This window comes from Eubalaena glacialis, chromosome 2, assembly GCF_028564815.1.
Source record: "Eubalaena glacialis isolate mEubGla1 chromosome 2, mEubGla1.1.hap2.+ XY, whole genome shotgun sequence".
In the NCBI taxonomy this organism is placed as follows: Eukaryota; Metazoa; Chordata; class Mammalia; order Artiodactyla; family Balaenidae; genus Eubalaena; species Eubalaena glacialis.
Genome location: NC_083717.1, coordinates 155,397,286 through 155,410,675, shown reverse-complemented (window position 1 = coordinate 155,410,675; position 13,390 = coordinate 155,397,286). Strand labels below are relative to the sequence as shown.

At 39.8% G+C, this 13,390-nt stretch overlaps 1 protein-coding gene across 1 annotated transcript; it reads left to right on the top strand.

The window, feature by feature from the left end:
- Window positions 1–12,486: 12,486 nt before the first annotated feature.
- Window positions 12,487–13,068, top strand: LOC133085538 (probable E3 ubiquitin-protein ligase TRIML2). Its single transcript, XM_061182655.1, has one exon. It carries the CDS (start codon window positions 12,487–12,489, stop codon window positions 13,066–13,068), a length of 582 nt encoding a protein of 193 aa, XP_061038638.1.
- Window positions 13,069–13,390: the final 322 nt, after the last annotated feature.

Here is a 13,390-nt window from a genome sequence, read left to right as displayed (position 1 = left end):
TCTGCTTGGCTGTAATGACATCCTGAGAGAGTGATCCAGTTTCCATGGCCTCTGGTATACAGTTATAAGGTGCGGAGCAGGACTTGCTTAAACAAGGTCTGTGCATTTGCCCCTTTAGAATATGAAATGAAATAAAATAAGGATGCTGTTCTAAGATACACCCCAGAAAGTGCATGTGCACGTGTGTGCACGCGTACATGCTACTACACCTTCAGACACTTTTCCGAAAGCATTACCTGCTTGTATATTCTGAATTTTAAAGGACTAAAATTCTTGAGATGATATGCATATATAACTTTTATATTTTATGTTCTCTACCAGAGTATAAGGACCCATAAATTATTAGATAGACTTGACTGATTCTTTCATGCTCCATAACCTGGGCTCCTTGCTGACATTTATGTCTCTCTCTATATATGTATGTATAGACGGGGGTATGGGTAAGGTATAGGTAGAGACAGAGATATGGTTATAAATAGCTGACAATATAGAATGGAGAAGGCAGTGTAACATATTTGTTAAGAGCCTCAGCTTTGAATCCTGCTTCTTCCACTTCCTGGCTGTGTGCCCTTGGGCATGTTAATTTACTTCTCTGAGCCCCAACTTTATCACACCTATTTCATAGGGCTACACTAAAGATTAAATGACACAGAGACACATAATTTACATGAATCTTAGCAATATAATATCAAGTGAAAAAGTAAATGCCAAAAGATTATGTAGAACATATTTTTTCATAAAATTAAAGCTAAGTAACATTTAAATCTAGATGTGTAAGAATTCACAAGCATTAATAAAATTGTATGCAAAAAGGAAAGAAAGGGAATGGTAAACACAGGGTTCAGGATGATGATTACCTTGAGTGGGGGGAAGGTGGGAGAATGGGAGATAGGATTATATAGCTAGATAATAGGTTTCAGTCAAGGTTCTAGTTAGTTCTTGGGTGGAGGGCTTACAAGTACATATTATGAATAAGATTAACCAGATAACTAAATGAAACTAGCCATGCATGGACTAATGATGAGAATGTGTAATGAACCAAGGAATAGGACTAATCCAATTCTGTGCCCTGGAGGGTCAAAGAAAAAGGGAAGGATAAATAGATAATATACAAGAAAGTGATTAGCACAGTGCTTGGTACATAGTAAGTACTCAAGAAACTTTCAGGTAGCTGGCTAGGTATTTCTACATGTATCCACATACATTCTCATCCTTAATGAGTTTTACTTCCCCCAGCATCATCAATTTCCCCCCATTTCCTCTATTTTCTGATTTCCTCATTCATTTCTTTTTTTCCTGTTATAGCATCTGTATTTCCAAAATCCTTAACTTTTTAATTTTAAAAAACTTGAGGTATAATTTACATGCAATACCAGGTATAGATCTTAGGTGTTCAGTTCAATGTGTTGTGTCAATTGTATTCACAACCATAACCATCATTTAAAACAAGATATAGAGTATTTCTATCACCTCCAAAAAGTTCCCGTGTGACCCTTTCCAATCAATTACCTGCCTGCCAGCGGCAACCTCTTTTTGATTTCTGACTTCTATCATTGTAGATTAATTTTGCCTACTCATGGACTTCATATAAATGAATTTATACAGTATGTACTCTTTCATAGCCCCCTTCTTTTGATTAACCTAACGTTTTGAAATTCCCCCTATTGTCGTGTATTCCTTTGTATTGCTGAGTAGTATTTTGTTGTATGAATATGCTACAATTTGATTATCCTTTTTGGATAATGGACATCTGGGTTGTGTCCAATTTGGAAGTATTATGAGCAGTGCTGCTATGAACATTGCCATATGATTATTTTTGTAGACATTTCTTTTGATTTCTCTTGGGTAATCCTTAGGAGTGGAATTGCTGAGTTGTAGGGTAGATACCTGCTTACCCTTTTGAGAAACTGCCATTTCTTTCCAAAGTGGTTGAATCATTCCAAATCCTTAAGTTTGTAACATCTAACTTCATTGAAAAGCGATTAAGTGACCATACTGGCAATGACCCATTTGTGTCAGGTCCCTGTCTTTTATCAACTCCACAAGGATTCCCAGGCTAGGAAAACAAATTTTAAAAAGAGAGAGATGAATGTAAAGAGCAATAGGTGAATTTAGATTTGTCTGATGGTAGAATGTACAAAACAGAACAGCAAGAAAGCATTTCCCTGCTGATTCAGACCATGAAACGAATCATTTTTAAGACTGCATAGTACTTGAGTGAAGTGTGAACCTAAATCATAGTTTCCCCAGCTGTGTGGATGCCCCTTTCTGCTCTTCGCTTCAACAGACACACTGAATAATCTTTGGCGGGGAGGGCTGGGTGACCGATGGTAGGGACATTAATTGCTTTCCATTGGCTGGTTGAGTTGGTTGTAAAGAGAAAGGCCTGCCCTAGCCCCAAAGAGCTTACATCTGTTTCTCATACAGTTCAGCCACCCATGCTGCTTCAACCATCCCCTACTGCTGGCCAGGCTACCACTTTATTGATTTTTCCCCCTGCCCTTTTAAAAAGATTAAAGTTCCTAAAAGCTTTTTGTATGCAAGTATGTGTATATGTATGCATGCACGTGTGTGTTAGTGACAGCAATGGTTTAAGTTAACAAACTAAGCAGCAGCTAGGTTAACCATCGGGTATGTGTGTGTGTGTGTGTGTGTGTGTGGTGTGTGTATGTGTATGTGTGTGTGTGTTTAACCAATTACTCTAAGATTGGGTACCCCCAGTGGTGGAGCTGGCAGAAGCATAACAATTAGAATGTGATGACAACAACTTAAAGATAATTAGTTGACAATGACTTGAGACCTCATTAACCCCTTTAACACCTCATGGTTTATGATTAAAATGAAATACTTGGAGACCGTTTTAAGGACATCTTGTCTCACTACCAGCAGTTGTTTAGGTAGAGCTAGAATATTTGATATTTCTTTGATATGGCTTCCATTCTTTTGTAACCACCAACAATGATTATCCAATATGGTTATCATTATTCTGTGGCCATCAATGGATTAAGGATTTATGCTTTTATTCAGAAACCTGTTCTTTTGCTTCTTTCCCCAACACTCTCCCATTCTCATCCAGCCTTTTAAACTAAGTGATGGTCAAACGTTCTTTTTTAAGTCAGCCCCTTTGTTCTTATAAATTACATGGATTGATAAAGTCAACTGTGATTTTTACTGAAATCACTTCAACTGGTAGTTTAATGGCTGGAGAATTCCACCATGAGAATCACAGGTGTGGGTGTGTTTAGACGAACCTGGGATATTTCACATATCTGCTAGCCTCAGGCTCCAATAAACATACGACAGTTTTCATTTTTCTTGGTGGGTCTTCAATAAATATTTAATAGATGGGTTGATGCTGAGATTCCACCATCTTCCAAAAACTTGTTCAGTTTCCTGCTGCCGCTAAAATAGACACCATTTAAACCACTAGAAGCAAAACCTAGTGGTTCTATCATTTGTTACTAAATATTTCTTAGGAAAGAAGTTTCAGTGCTTCTGGGACAATCTGATTATACTACATATTAAACTGCAAATATCACACAACATTTGAATACGTAAGAAGATTTGAAATAAACTTTATTTGGTTATAAAATGTTAACCACCTATAAAGCTATAATCTTAATATCAGTTGTACTATTTAGACATGTAATAAGTTGTACTGTTTAGACATTACAACCATTTATTTGATGTGGAAGTTTCATATTAATGAGGCCAATACTACTAAGTTTGTCCACTTTCAGGACAGTGGTCCTTACCCTCTTTTGGGGTCACAGACCCATTTGGGAATATGGTGAAATCTATGAAACCTCCAATTCGTAAAAAGTCTCTATTCACTTACGCAACAAGTTGATTGAATTTCCTGGGATTTATGGATTCCAGATTAATATTCTCTTATGATCAGTAACATAGGGGTGATTTTAATATTCTAGACATGTTGGTGACAATCTATAAAACAAATGAAGGGAAAATGGACCATGTGTGAACAGATCATGTTCAAGTTGGAAATCTGATCTGAGAGAACGACCTTAGTTAGAAATCCAATCAGAAAAAAAAATGGCACCTTATTATAAAATAAGGGTCAAGTGTACAGTGGATATTTATTGAAAAGATTGATTGACCAGAAGTTCCGGGCAAAGGCTTCTCACAATATAATCTATATGACTCCAACAAAATTAGGAAAGGTGCTTGTTTAAAATGCATATTCCTCGGCCCCATATTTGGCCAACTAAATTGGCATCTCCTGTGATGGGAGATGGCGCCCTACATCACAGCTGAACAAAATTCCAGGTGATTCTAATACACAGTTAAGATTGTCTCTTACATGCTCATTCGTAACGCTTATCTTATGTCTTTTGCAAAGCACTTTATATTAGTATTGTTAGGCAGTCAATGTGGATGCAGATCTTACATAAACATCCAGAAAACGCTTTTGATAACTCCAATTTGGATAGTGGATGTCATCCGGGAGAGAGCCCTTGGAAGGCAGCTGCAAACAATTGTCACTCCGCTGCACTTACCATCAGAGTCAGGCCACTTTAGATTGGCCCATCACATTGTTTCATTTTTTGGTACTTAGTCATTTGTTACAATAAAAATTAAGTTACAGGGAAGGAACACTGTGACAGGATAATGGACTCCTGCTCGGAAGAAACCAGCCTGCCTCCAATTCATCACGGCATTTATAGTGCATTAGAAGACATAACAGTGACAACATCATTCCTTTGGGGCAGGAAGAAAAACCAGAATGAGTGGAAAAGAGGGAATTTACTGCATGAACTTGGCAAACGTGGAATAAAAATAGAATCCGAGGTGGTTTAAATTGCCATGTTCAGCAAAGGACAAGGGAAAAGCTAACCATCTCTGAAACTAACATTCCAATATGTTAAAAAAAAATTAGCTTAGTTCACCTTGCATCACATGAGCAGTGTGTGGGTTAAGATGAAATGGTTGCCTAAGGAATAACAGAGAGAGATGGAGAAAATGGGCAAAGTTAAGGCAATTTAAAATGATTAAAGCCCACAAAATATTTTGCAAATATAAAATCCTGGAGAGAAGCTTAATAATAATATTTGTCCAATGGACTGAGCCAAAGATATCTATATTGTCTAGGTATTTTAATTGGAGGCCTGAAGTATCATTATAAAATCATAAGAAATCTATGTCTATGTTCTCATAAAAGTAAAAATGGTTGTTTGATGTTAGAAAGCAGTGATTTGAAAAGTAGGAGCTAAAGGAATAGCACTGGGTAGGCAAGTCTGGCAATTTAGACCTGGGAACTTAATAACTTTATAGTATTTTTACTATTATACCCACACTATGTTAAGCCTGGGAAAAAATGAGAGGGCACCAGGCAACTTGGTATAATGGAAACAGTGTCTTCATTCTGTGATTTTTTTTTTTAAGGTAACATTTTTCTAAACTATGCTTTTTCTTAAAGCAACTTTTTTTCCGTAGATCTCAGATCTTTTTTTTGGGGGGGGGGGGCCGTGAGGGGGGGATTCTGGTTTTCTCTTAATAAAATCTTTAATTCACTTAAGAATCAATCTGAACAAAAGTCTGTGTGGTCTCATTTTCTTTCCCTGTCAATCTGTGTTATTTCCAGGGTGAAAGGTAATTTTGACCATAAACATGGTTCCCATCACGCATTTCTAATTTTAACCTATTTGTCTCCGTTTGATTTACATTGGGTCTAGAGCAAATTAACTATTGTGAGCTTTTATTGAAAATTAATTAGGTGGCTAAAGTGCCCATGGCAGACTCCGCCAGTGCATGTTTCTCTCTGGGTCGCCAGCCTTCTCCAGTCAAAACACCTAGCAACTTAAAAAATCCATAAAACGAATGATATAATTAGTTCCAGAGTGGAACTCAATCTCTTTGAAATCAGATGCTTTCTTCTAGTGCTGAAGGGCCATGCTATAGCCAGCATTTTATGGTATCAGGGGATTTTCCTGGGGGTAAAAAGTAGCTCACTGGAGCTGAATCACCTCACATGACTTAACAATAGTAATCTTTGTGGTACCAAATATAGCTGCATCTCTGATCTGACTCCTCAGTCAAAGCAAGGAGAAAGAGGGAAGCTGGGCTTACAATACTGTAAAGATAAAAAATATGCTACCCAGGTTGGAAAAGAGACCCCATGAGTGTGTGTGTGTATGTGTGTGTGTGTGTGTGTGAAAGAGAGAGAGAGATCTTATACTTAAGAAAAGCCAGGATGTAAATGTGATTTATTGTAAATAGTTCCACAACATTAAAATGAGTTTTTATTTTCGATGTATTCTGCTTCAAAGAAGAGCTCTGTGGGCTCATAAAAATGCAGAGAACAAATAGGGGCCTCTAAGTCCAATTTATATGCCATGCCCACTGTGCACTGAGACACATATAATCTGTAAAATGTCAGCTTCAAAGTTCCACCGAGATCGGTGTTAACCCTGACCTCTGGCCTCACTGCCTCTGGCTGGGCCTGTGTGCTTTCTTTACCAGCTGTTTTAGATAAATGTGTTCCATTTTTAAGAGATTGTCTCAGTGTTTTTTACATGAATAGTGGTAATATTATTAACTCTCACTGGAGAAACCACCTTTTCTAAGAGGGTTTTACAGAGGAACCAATCGTTTCATGCCCCATGCAGAGAGGAGTGGATTAATAAATATGTCATTGTACTGAAAATATTTAAACAACACTGGGAGAAAAGAGCAAGGCACACAACAAAAGGAAAGCATATTAGTAGTGTTTCCTGTCAAAATACACAGAGGAAGCACTTTATTTGGACCATTTTCTCCATAAAGAGACATGGTGGGCCAAAATAAACACAGTGAAGGAATCTGGTTTATCCCACTTTGGAGATTGGAGACCATCAGCTCAAACAAAGTTATGAGACCAAAACCAGGTTTTCTCTCTTGAGGCTGCTAAGTAAAGCCATTGACAGAGGCAAGCAGATAGACTTCGTGGATCAATATTGCACAGTTAAGTGGTACATATAGTTTCTTACAGGGTTGAGCAGAACAATTCACTAATTAGGATCAATAAGCAGAAAATTCGGAGCAACATATGTAAAATTTTCATGTAGAGGATTTACCTAACCAAGACTGTAAACAAAGGTTTCAGTCAGAGTCCGGGGATGTTTTTCCATTTCAACAGAACAAAGTAGATCCTGACAACCCTGGGCGCAACGTAGTTCTTGATGGAGAGTGAGTTTAAAGACACAGAAAAAGTAGAATTTCTACTAGGCTAAAGGATTGACTTTCCAGGATCAAAACGCCAGTCAGACTTCACAGAGATGACGGTTGTCATCAGGAAGACTGAGCATAAATGGAGATGACGCTCACGATGGAATGTGGTGACGTAGGGTGAGCTTCACTGAGGGTGATGCGCCCTGAAATCAACTCTGATGAACCACTGGTCAGACCCAGGTTAGCAAATGGGAAAGGATGCTATGATGTAGCTGTTGCTGAGGGAGACAGAAGACAGAAGGGATACAGGAGAAAAATGGACCACCTTTTGGTGTGAAGCATTCAGTGTGACCCACCGGAAGAGAGGAAAGTGGAGGCGGGGAGCCCATTTCATTCATTTAATTCATTCTTGGTCAGCTTTTACCAGCTGTCAGTGTCTCTCATCTAGAAAACCTGGCTGCTATCCATTTTGACGAGTCTTGGAACTATGGTTTGCAATGTGTTCAAAATTTAAGATGATGACAGTAAACATTACAAAACCCTGAAATTATCACACCCCCTTTAAAGCCACATGCATTTGAAATAGGATCTCAATTTCTCACCATTAAACTTTATGTACTAGGACAGTTTGGGATTCTTTCATGTGTAGAGACTGACATAATTTAGACTGAATAAGCCACAATTAGTATTTTTTTAACATGAAAAAACTCCTCAAAATAGATAAGACTGTCGAAATCCACTAAAGAAATCACTTTGAAAGGGTGGATATGCTCCCTCTAGGATATCGTATCATTAGTAAATTCGGCACTCCCAAATGTGTTACCCAAAAGTATTAAGTCTACACCAGGTAAGAAGGTTGTTTTTGAAATTGATCCTGCAGAATTGTCCCTTTAAAGTGGCTGCTTTCATGAACCAGCCAGTATTTATATATTATTATAAAGATAATACCCTTACTTACCTCACAAGGGTGTTTTGAGAATTAATTAATGTTTGCCAAGTACTTTGAGGTCTGTAGATGAAAGGTGGGGTGGAAATGCTAAGAAGTAGTATTATTTTCATCTGTATTTGAACTTGCCTCTTATAAGACAATCTTTTTTTTTTTAAGATAATGATCTCTCCTTTGGGGAGAAAAGGCAAAAATTGCCTGATTCACAATCAAACCCTCATAAGGAGGACAGGTGTGATTATGAAGATTTGGCCTACGGAATAGATTGAAGTGGATGGCAAACTTCAAAAGTCTATATTCCCAAATCCCAAGACCTCTCCTGGCAATCCAGCAAGTGTCAAGTTCATCCTGTCATCCCTGCCGAGATATGGCCAACTGCAAAGGCCAGGACCAGTTGGGTATTTACGTGACATATAAATAACAACCCAAACCCTTTCAATTAACCTCTTTCCTGCTGGGTGTTTGTGAGGTCCACAATCCAATTACTGAAGGGAAAGATGCTCCCTTAATCCTACCAAGAGGTTGAAGGACGATGCTGAAAAATTGGTTTCGTTAAACCAGTTGGCTAAATTGGCTTGAAAGGAATTGATTTTACTCTGTTCTGTGTCTTCAACTCTAACTCTAATCCTGGTCAGTGCGGGAGAATGGTTGCCAAAGATCTCAACAAGCCCTTTTGAGAGTGTGTTGGACTGCAGTGAGGAAGGAACAGTACAAATCTCAGGATCCTGAAGAACTCAGAAACTTTCTCCCCTTCCCCCTACAGAGCACGCCCTTCTCACAGGCAGAGGATGGATCTTTGTTGTCAGCATCTCTTCCAACACCTGGCAGGTACAGAACTAGTGAAGGAGGAACAGATGTTGCATGGATGATGGGTCGGGGGAGCCTGTCTACACCAAGAAGACCAGAGTCCATCCTGAAAAGTGGTTTAAAATTCCCTGAAGGCTTCTAACCCTGTCCTTTGGTGGAGATGTTCATAGAGCCAGAGAAACTAAAATCAACTCATTTTTATTCTTGCCCCAAATTAAAGGTTTACCTACCATCAATGACTTCCCTCTCAAAAACTGACATATACAATTGCCAGTCTTTCAGTGTGTTGTGTTTTTTTTTTAAATCATGATTTTTCTGTATCTTCATCTCTAAGATTAAACATTTTCATCTAAAGCTAACTGGGATTATCCTGGGGTGTTAGCAGACAGTTTTTAGCGTGACTCACTGAATCCTCCCAATAACCTCTTGAAGTGGGCACTATAAACAACCCCATTTTACAGAGAAGGAAACTGAGGCTTAGGAAGTTTAGAAAACTTGCCCAAAGTTACCTAACTGAGGAGTGGCAGAGTCAAAAAAGTGGCAGAGTCACATAATGCCGATGTGCTTAGGCACTTTTTTCTTTTTGGCCGAGCCATGCAGCTTGAGGGATCTTAGTTCCCCCACCAGGGACTGAACTCGCACCCTCAGCAGTGAAAGCACAGAGTCCTAACCACTGGACCACCAGGGAATTCCTGTGATTAGGCATTTTGACATCAGAGACAGTGAACGGAAACACCAAACTCTGTCTTCTCCATGCCCCTAAAACAGAGTGTGTACAGAGGATATTGCAAAGAAGAGCATATTTTAGTGCATCAGGATATATGTTATGTATAAGGAAACCTACTCTCTTTTTAAAAAAGCACTCACCCTCCAAATTAAGGATTCTGAAAATATCCAAATTACATTGTGGCCAAAGGAAAAAGTTTGGCAAAACGTGTCAAGTTTTATTTGAATGTTTCTGACCCTGTTGACCTATCTCAAACATCCTTTTCCCCAGGCAGTTCTGAAAACTCAGTCTTGAAGTCCACCGTATGCTTTCAGGTTTATCAGAATTACTCCTGATCACGAAGTAGATCCATTCCTGCCTGTGCACAAATAACCTGGAGTCCTGGCAGGGAATTAGATAGAAAAGAAACAGTTCAGCTGTTAAGCTGCTTTTAGAACCCGTGCCGAATAGTCGGAGCTCTTAAAAAATCACTTAACGTAAGTATCAACGTGCTGTAGAAGTGGCAAACACTCAACCAAGTTCGTTTCTAGAAACCTAAAAAAGAATAAGTCTTTCAGGTTTGTTTTTCAATCCAATAAAGTTTAAAAAGATTATTAAGCAAAACATTTTCTTCTCCTTCTCCAAAAGCACCACTTTAAAATATTTTTTTTCTGTTTTCCCGTGTTAGTCCTGTGCTGTGCTAGTTTGTCCTCATTCATCCAGCAGGGGTCACTCTTGTCCACCGTACTCTTAAAAGGCATCCTTGCTTGTCTGCACTGTTTGTTACCAGGACCTTTATTCCAGGCAGCAGAATGAAGAAATATCAAAGACACCAGGCCTGAGAGATTGAGGAGAAAAGAATCTGTGGTTTTGGAGGTGGGATTGCAATGTTGGGGAAATGGATGCTTTAATAATGACTCTGTGTATGAACAGTAGGCTTCAAGTCTGTACTTCGAACTTCTCAAAGAAATAAATTAGTCAGCTCTTATCACAAAACGATTAGCCTTAGCTCACTCTTGCTGTTAAACCTGAGTATATGCTGTGTCTCTTTTCTGTGTGTCATTATCAGGCTGGTAAGTAGGGAAAGGGGAGTGGAGCTGCGTGTACTTCCATTCGTCCAGGCCATTCTCAGCCAGATACTTCCTCGGGGTTTAGACTGGCCTCAGTGATCACTCACACCTAATAGAGCAATGACTGTCTAATCCGTAGTGATTATCCAGTCTTGGGTGGAAGTTAGTCTTTAGCTGCAGCAGCTTCCTCCTGCAGGAATTCAGGGCAAGTTCACACAGGCCATTCAGATCAGATCCTGAGTCTATGGGTGCATGTGAAACGGGCGCTGGGGAAGCCATGGTCTTCCTACCTCCCCACTTCAGGGCCTTCTCCTGAGGCCACATGGGCAGACCAAACAGGAAACAGCTTGACATGGCTAGGTTCTGATACTGGGGAAGGCACGAGTGGGGTTCTAATACTGAGGAAAGTGGTCTGTTGAGGATAGGGCTGCATCAATAAGGACATGTCGAAAATAAAGCATCTCTTGTGATTACACCTCTCAGTAACCAAACACTGATATTTAAATCAAATGTTTAAAAGACTCACTTTTACTCGACTTCCTCTGTATCTTTTTCTTTTTAGTGTGCTAGACTTAAAAGAAATACACCTTAATTTTTAGAGCAGTGTTAGGATCATAGCAAAATTGAGTGGAAAGTATGGAGAGTTTCCAGATACCCCCTGTCCACACTTGCATGCCTTTCCCCACTATCAACATCCCACAGAAGAGGGTACGTTTATTACAGCTGATGAGCCTACACTGATATGTCATTATCACCCAGAGTCCGTAGTTTGCATTAGGGCTCACTCTCTGTGTCGTACATTCTATGGGTTTTGACAAATGTATAATGTCATATACCCAACATTGTAGTATCTTACAAAATAGTTTCACTGTCCTACAAATCTTCTGTGCTCCACTTATTCATCCCTCCTGCCTCAGTATCCCCTGACAATCACTGATCTATTTACTGTCTCCATAGTTTTGCCTTTTCCAGAATGTCATATAGTTGGAATCCTATAGTATATAATCTTTTCAGGCTGGCTTCTTTCACTTAGAAATATGCATTTAAGTTTCCTCCATGTCTTTTCATGGCTTGAGAGCTCATTTCCTTTTAGCACTCAATAATATTCCATTGTCTGGATGTGCTACAGTTTACTTAACCGTTCACTTACTGAAGGGCATCGTGATTGCTTCCAAGTTCTGGCTATTATGAATAAACCTGCTATAAACATCTATGTACAGGGTTTTGTGTGGACATAAGTTTTCAACTCATTTGGGTAAATACCAAGTATAGCAATTACTGGATGAAACGATAACCTCAATACCTTTTCCTCATGGTCTTCACAATTGTTGTGTCAACATCCTACCTTCAAAATTACACAACAGGGAAGTAAATGTGATTACCTAGGGAGACATTGGAACTAGCATAAGGTAAGGGACCAGAACTGACCCTGGAAGCACCCCAAAACTTAGAGGTTCAAGAGGATTCCAAGCCAAAAAAGAATGCTGGGAAACAGACGAGTAACGTAGGAGGGATGTCATTTACATGATCTTGATTGCAAAGAGAAGAAACCATTCCAAGAGGAGGGTCCTGGCCAACTATGTTGACTGCTGAGAGCTCAGCACGTGGCTGCCGAAGATTTGCTGGATTTGAGGAGTCCAGGATGCGCTGACCTGCTGATGCTTGACTGCGGACAGAGGTTAACAAGTGTGTCTGCCCCAGAACACTGCCACTCTTTTCCTTTTCAGAGTACGGGGAGGTGTATTCCACAACAGAAACAGCCCAATCTTCAACTAGGGCCACCTGCCAGCATGTCCAAAAGGCTCCGCTCCCAGTTAGAGCAAGAAATCCCAGAAGATGCCTGCTGTGAGATACATCTGGAGCCACCACAGCTGTTCTGCCATGATGACCAAATCACGCTTTGTGACAAGTACTTCAAGTCCCAGGAGCACAAGAATCAGGTGGTGTATGGAGTACAAGAGGCTGCTGAGAATTATAGGAAGTTATTCCAGGAGATATTGAACACATTGAAGGAGAAACTTGAAGTAGCTAAAAGCATATTGGCTGATGAGCAAGAAAGAATGGTGATGATGCAGGAAGAAGAGCAGAATTTTAAAGTGATGATTGAGTCTGAATATAGGATAAGGTTCCGATTGATGGTTGAAGAAAAAAAAGTGAACTTCCAGAGCCTGCAAAGTTGTGGATTCAACCTGAACTTGAGAGAAGCCAGTCAGAACCAGCTGATGGAGTTTGCCCCAAAGCTAAAGGAGAAGTTCCAGGAAGTACTACAGAGACTGAACTGTTTGTGGAAAGAGAACATGAATAAACTGAGGGAGAGTGAAGTCAGGCTCTCTGAACAGATCTGCAGCCTCCAAAAATCACTGCAGAGCTAGAGAAGAAATGTGGGCAATCTGCCTCAGCGTTGCTCCAGAATGCAAGATACTCTTTGGAAAGGAGTGAGTCACTGCTGCTTCAGTGTCTAGAGCCCGCCTGAATCACAGACCTGAGTTTATGCCAAATAACAGGAATGAGCAAAATGCTAAAAGTGCTGCAAAGACCTATAACTTTGGACCCTAAAACAGCTTATCCCTGTCTGGTCTTATCTGAGGATCTGAGAAGTGTGAGACTCAGAAATGTGCAGCAGGATGTACCCGGTCACCCAGAGAGATTTGACTTCAGTGCCACCATGTTGGGTGTGGAGAGCTTCACCTCAGG

Excerpts from the sequence above, each read along its gene's own strand:
- LOC133085538 (XM_061182655.1), top strand. The coding sequence starts at position 12,487 with ATGTCCAAAAGGCTCCGCTCCCAGTTAGAGCAAGAAATCCCAGAAGAT.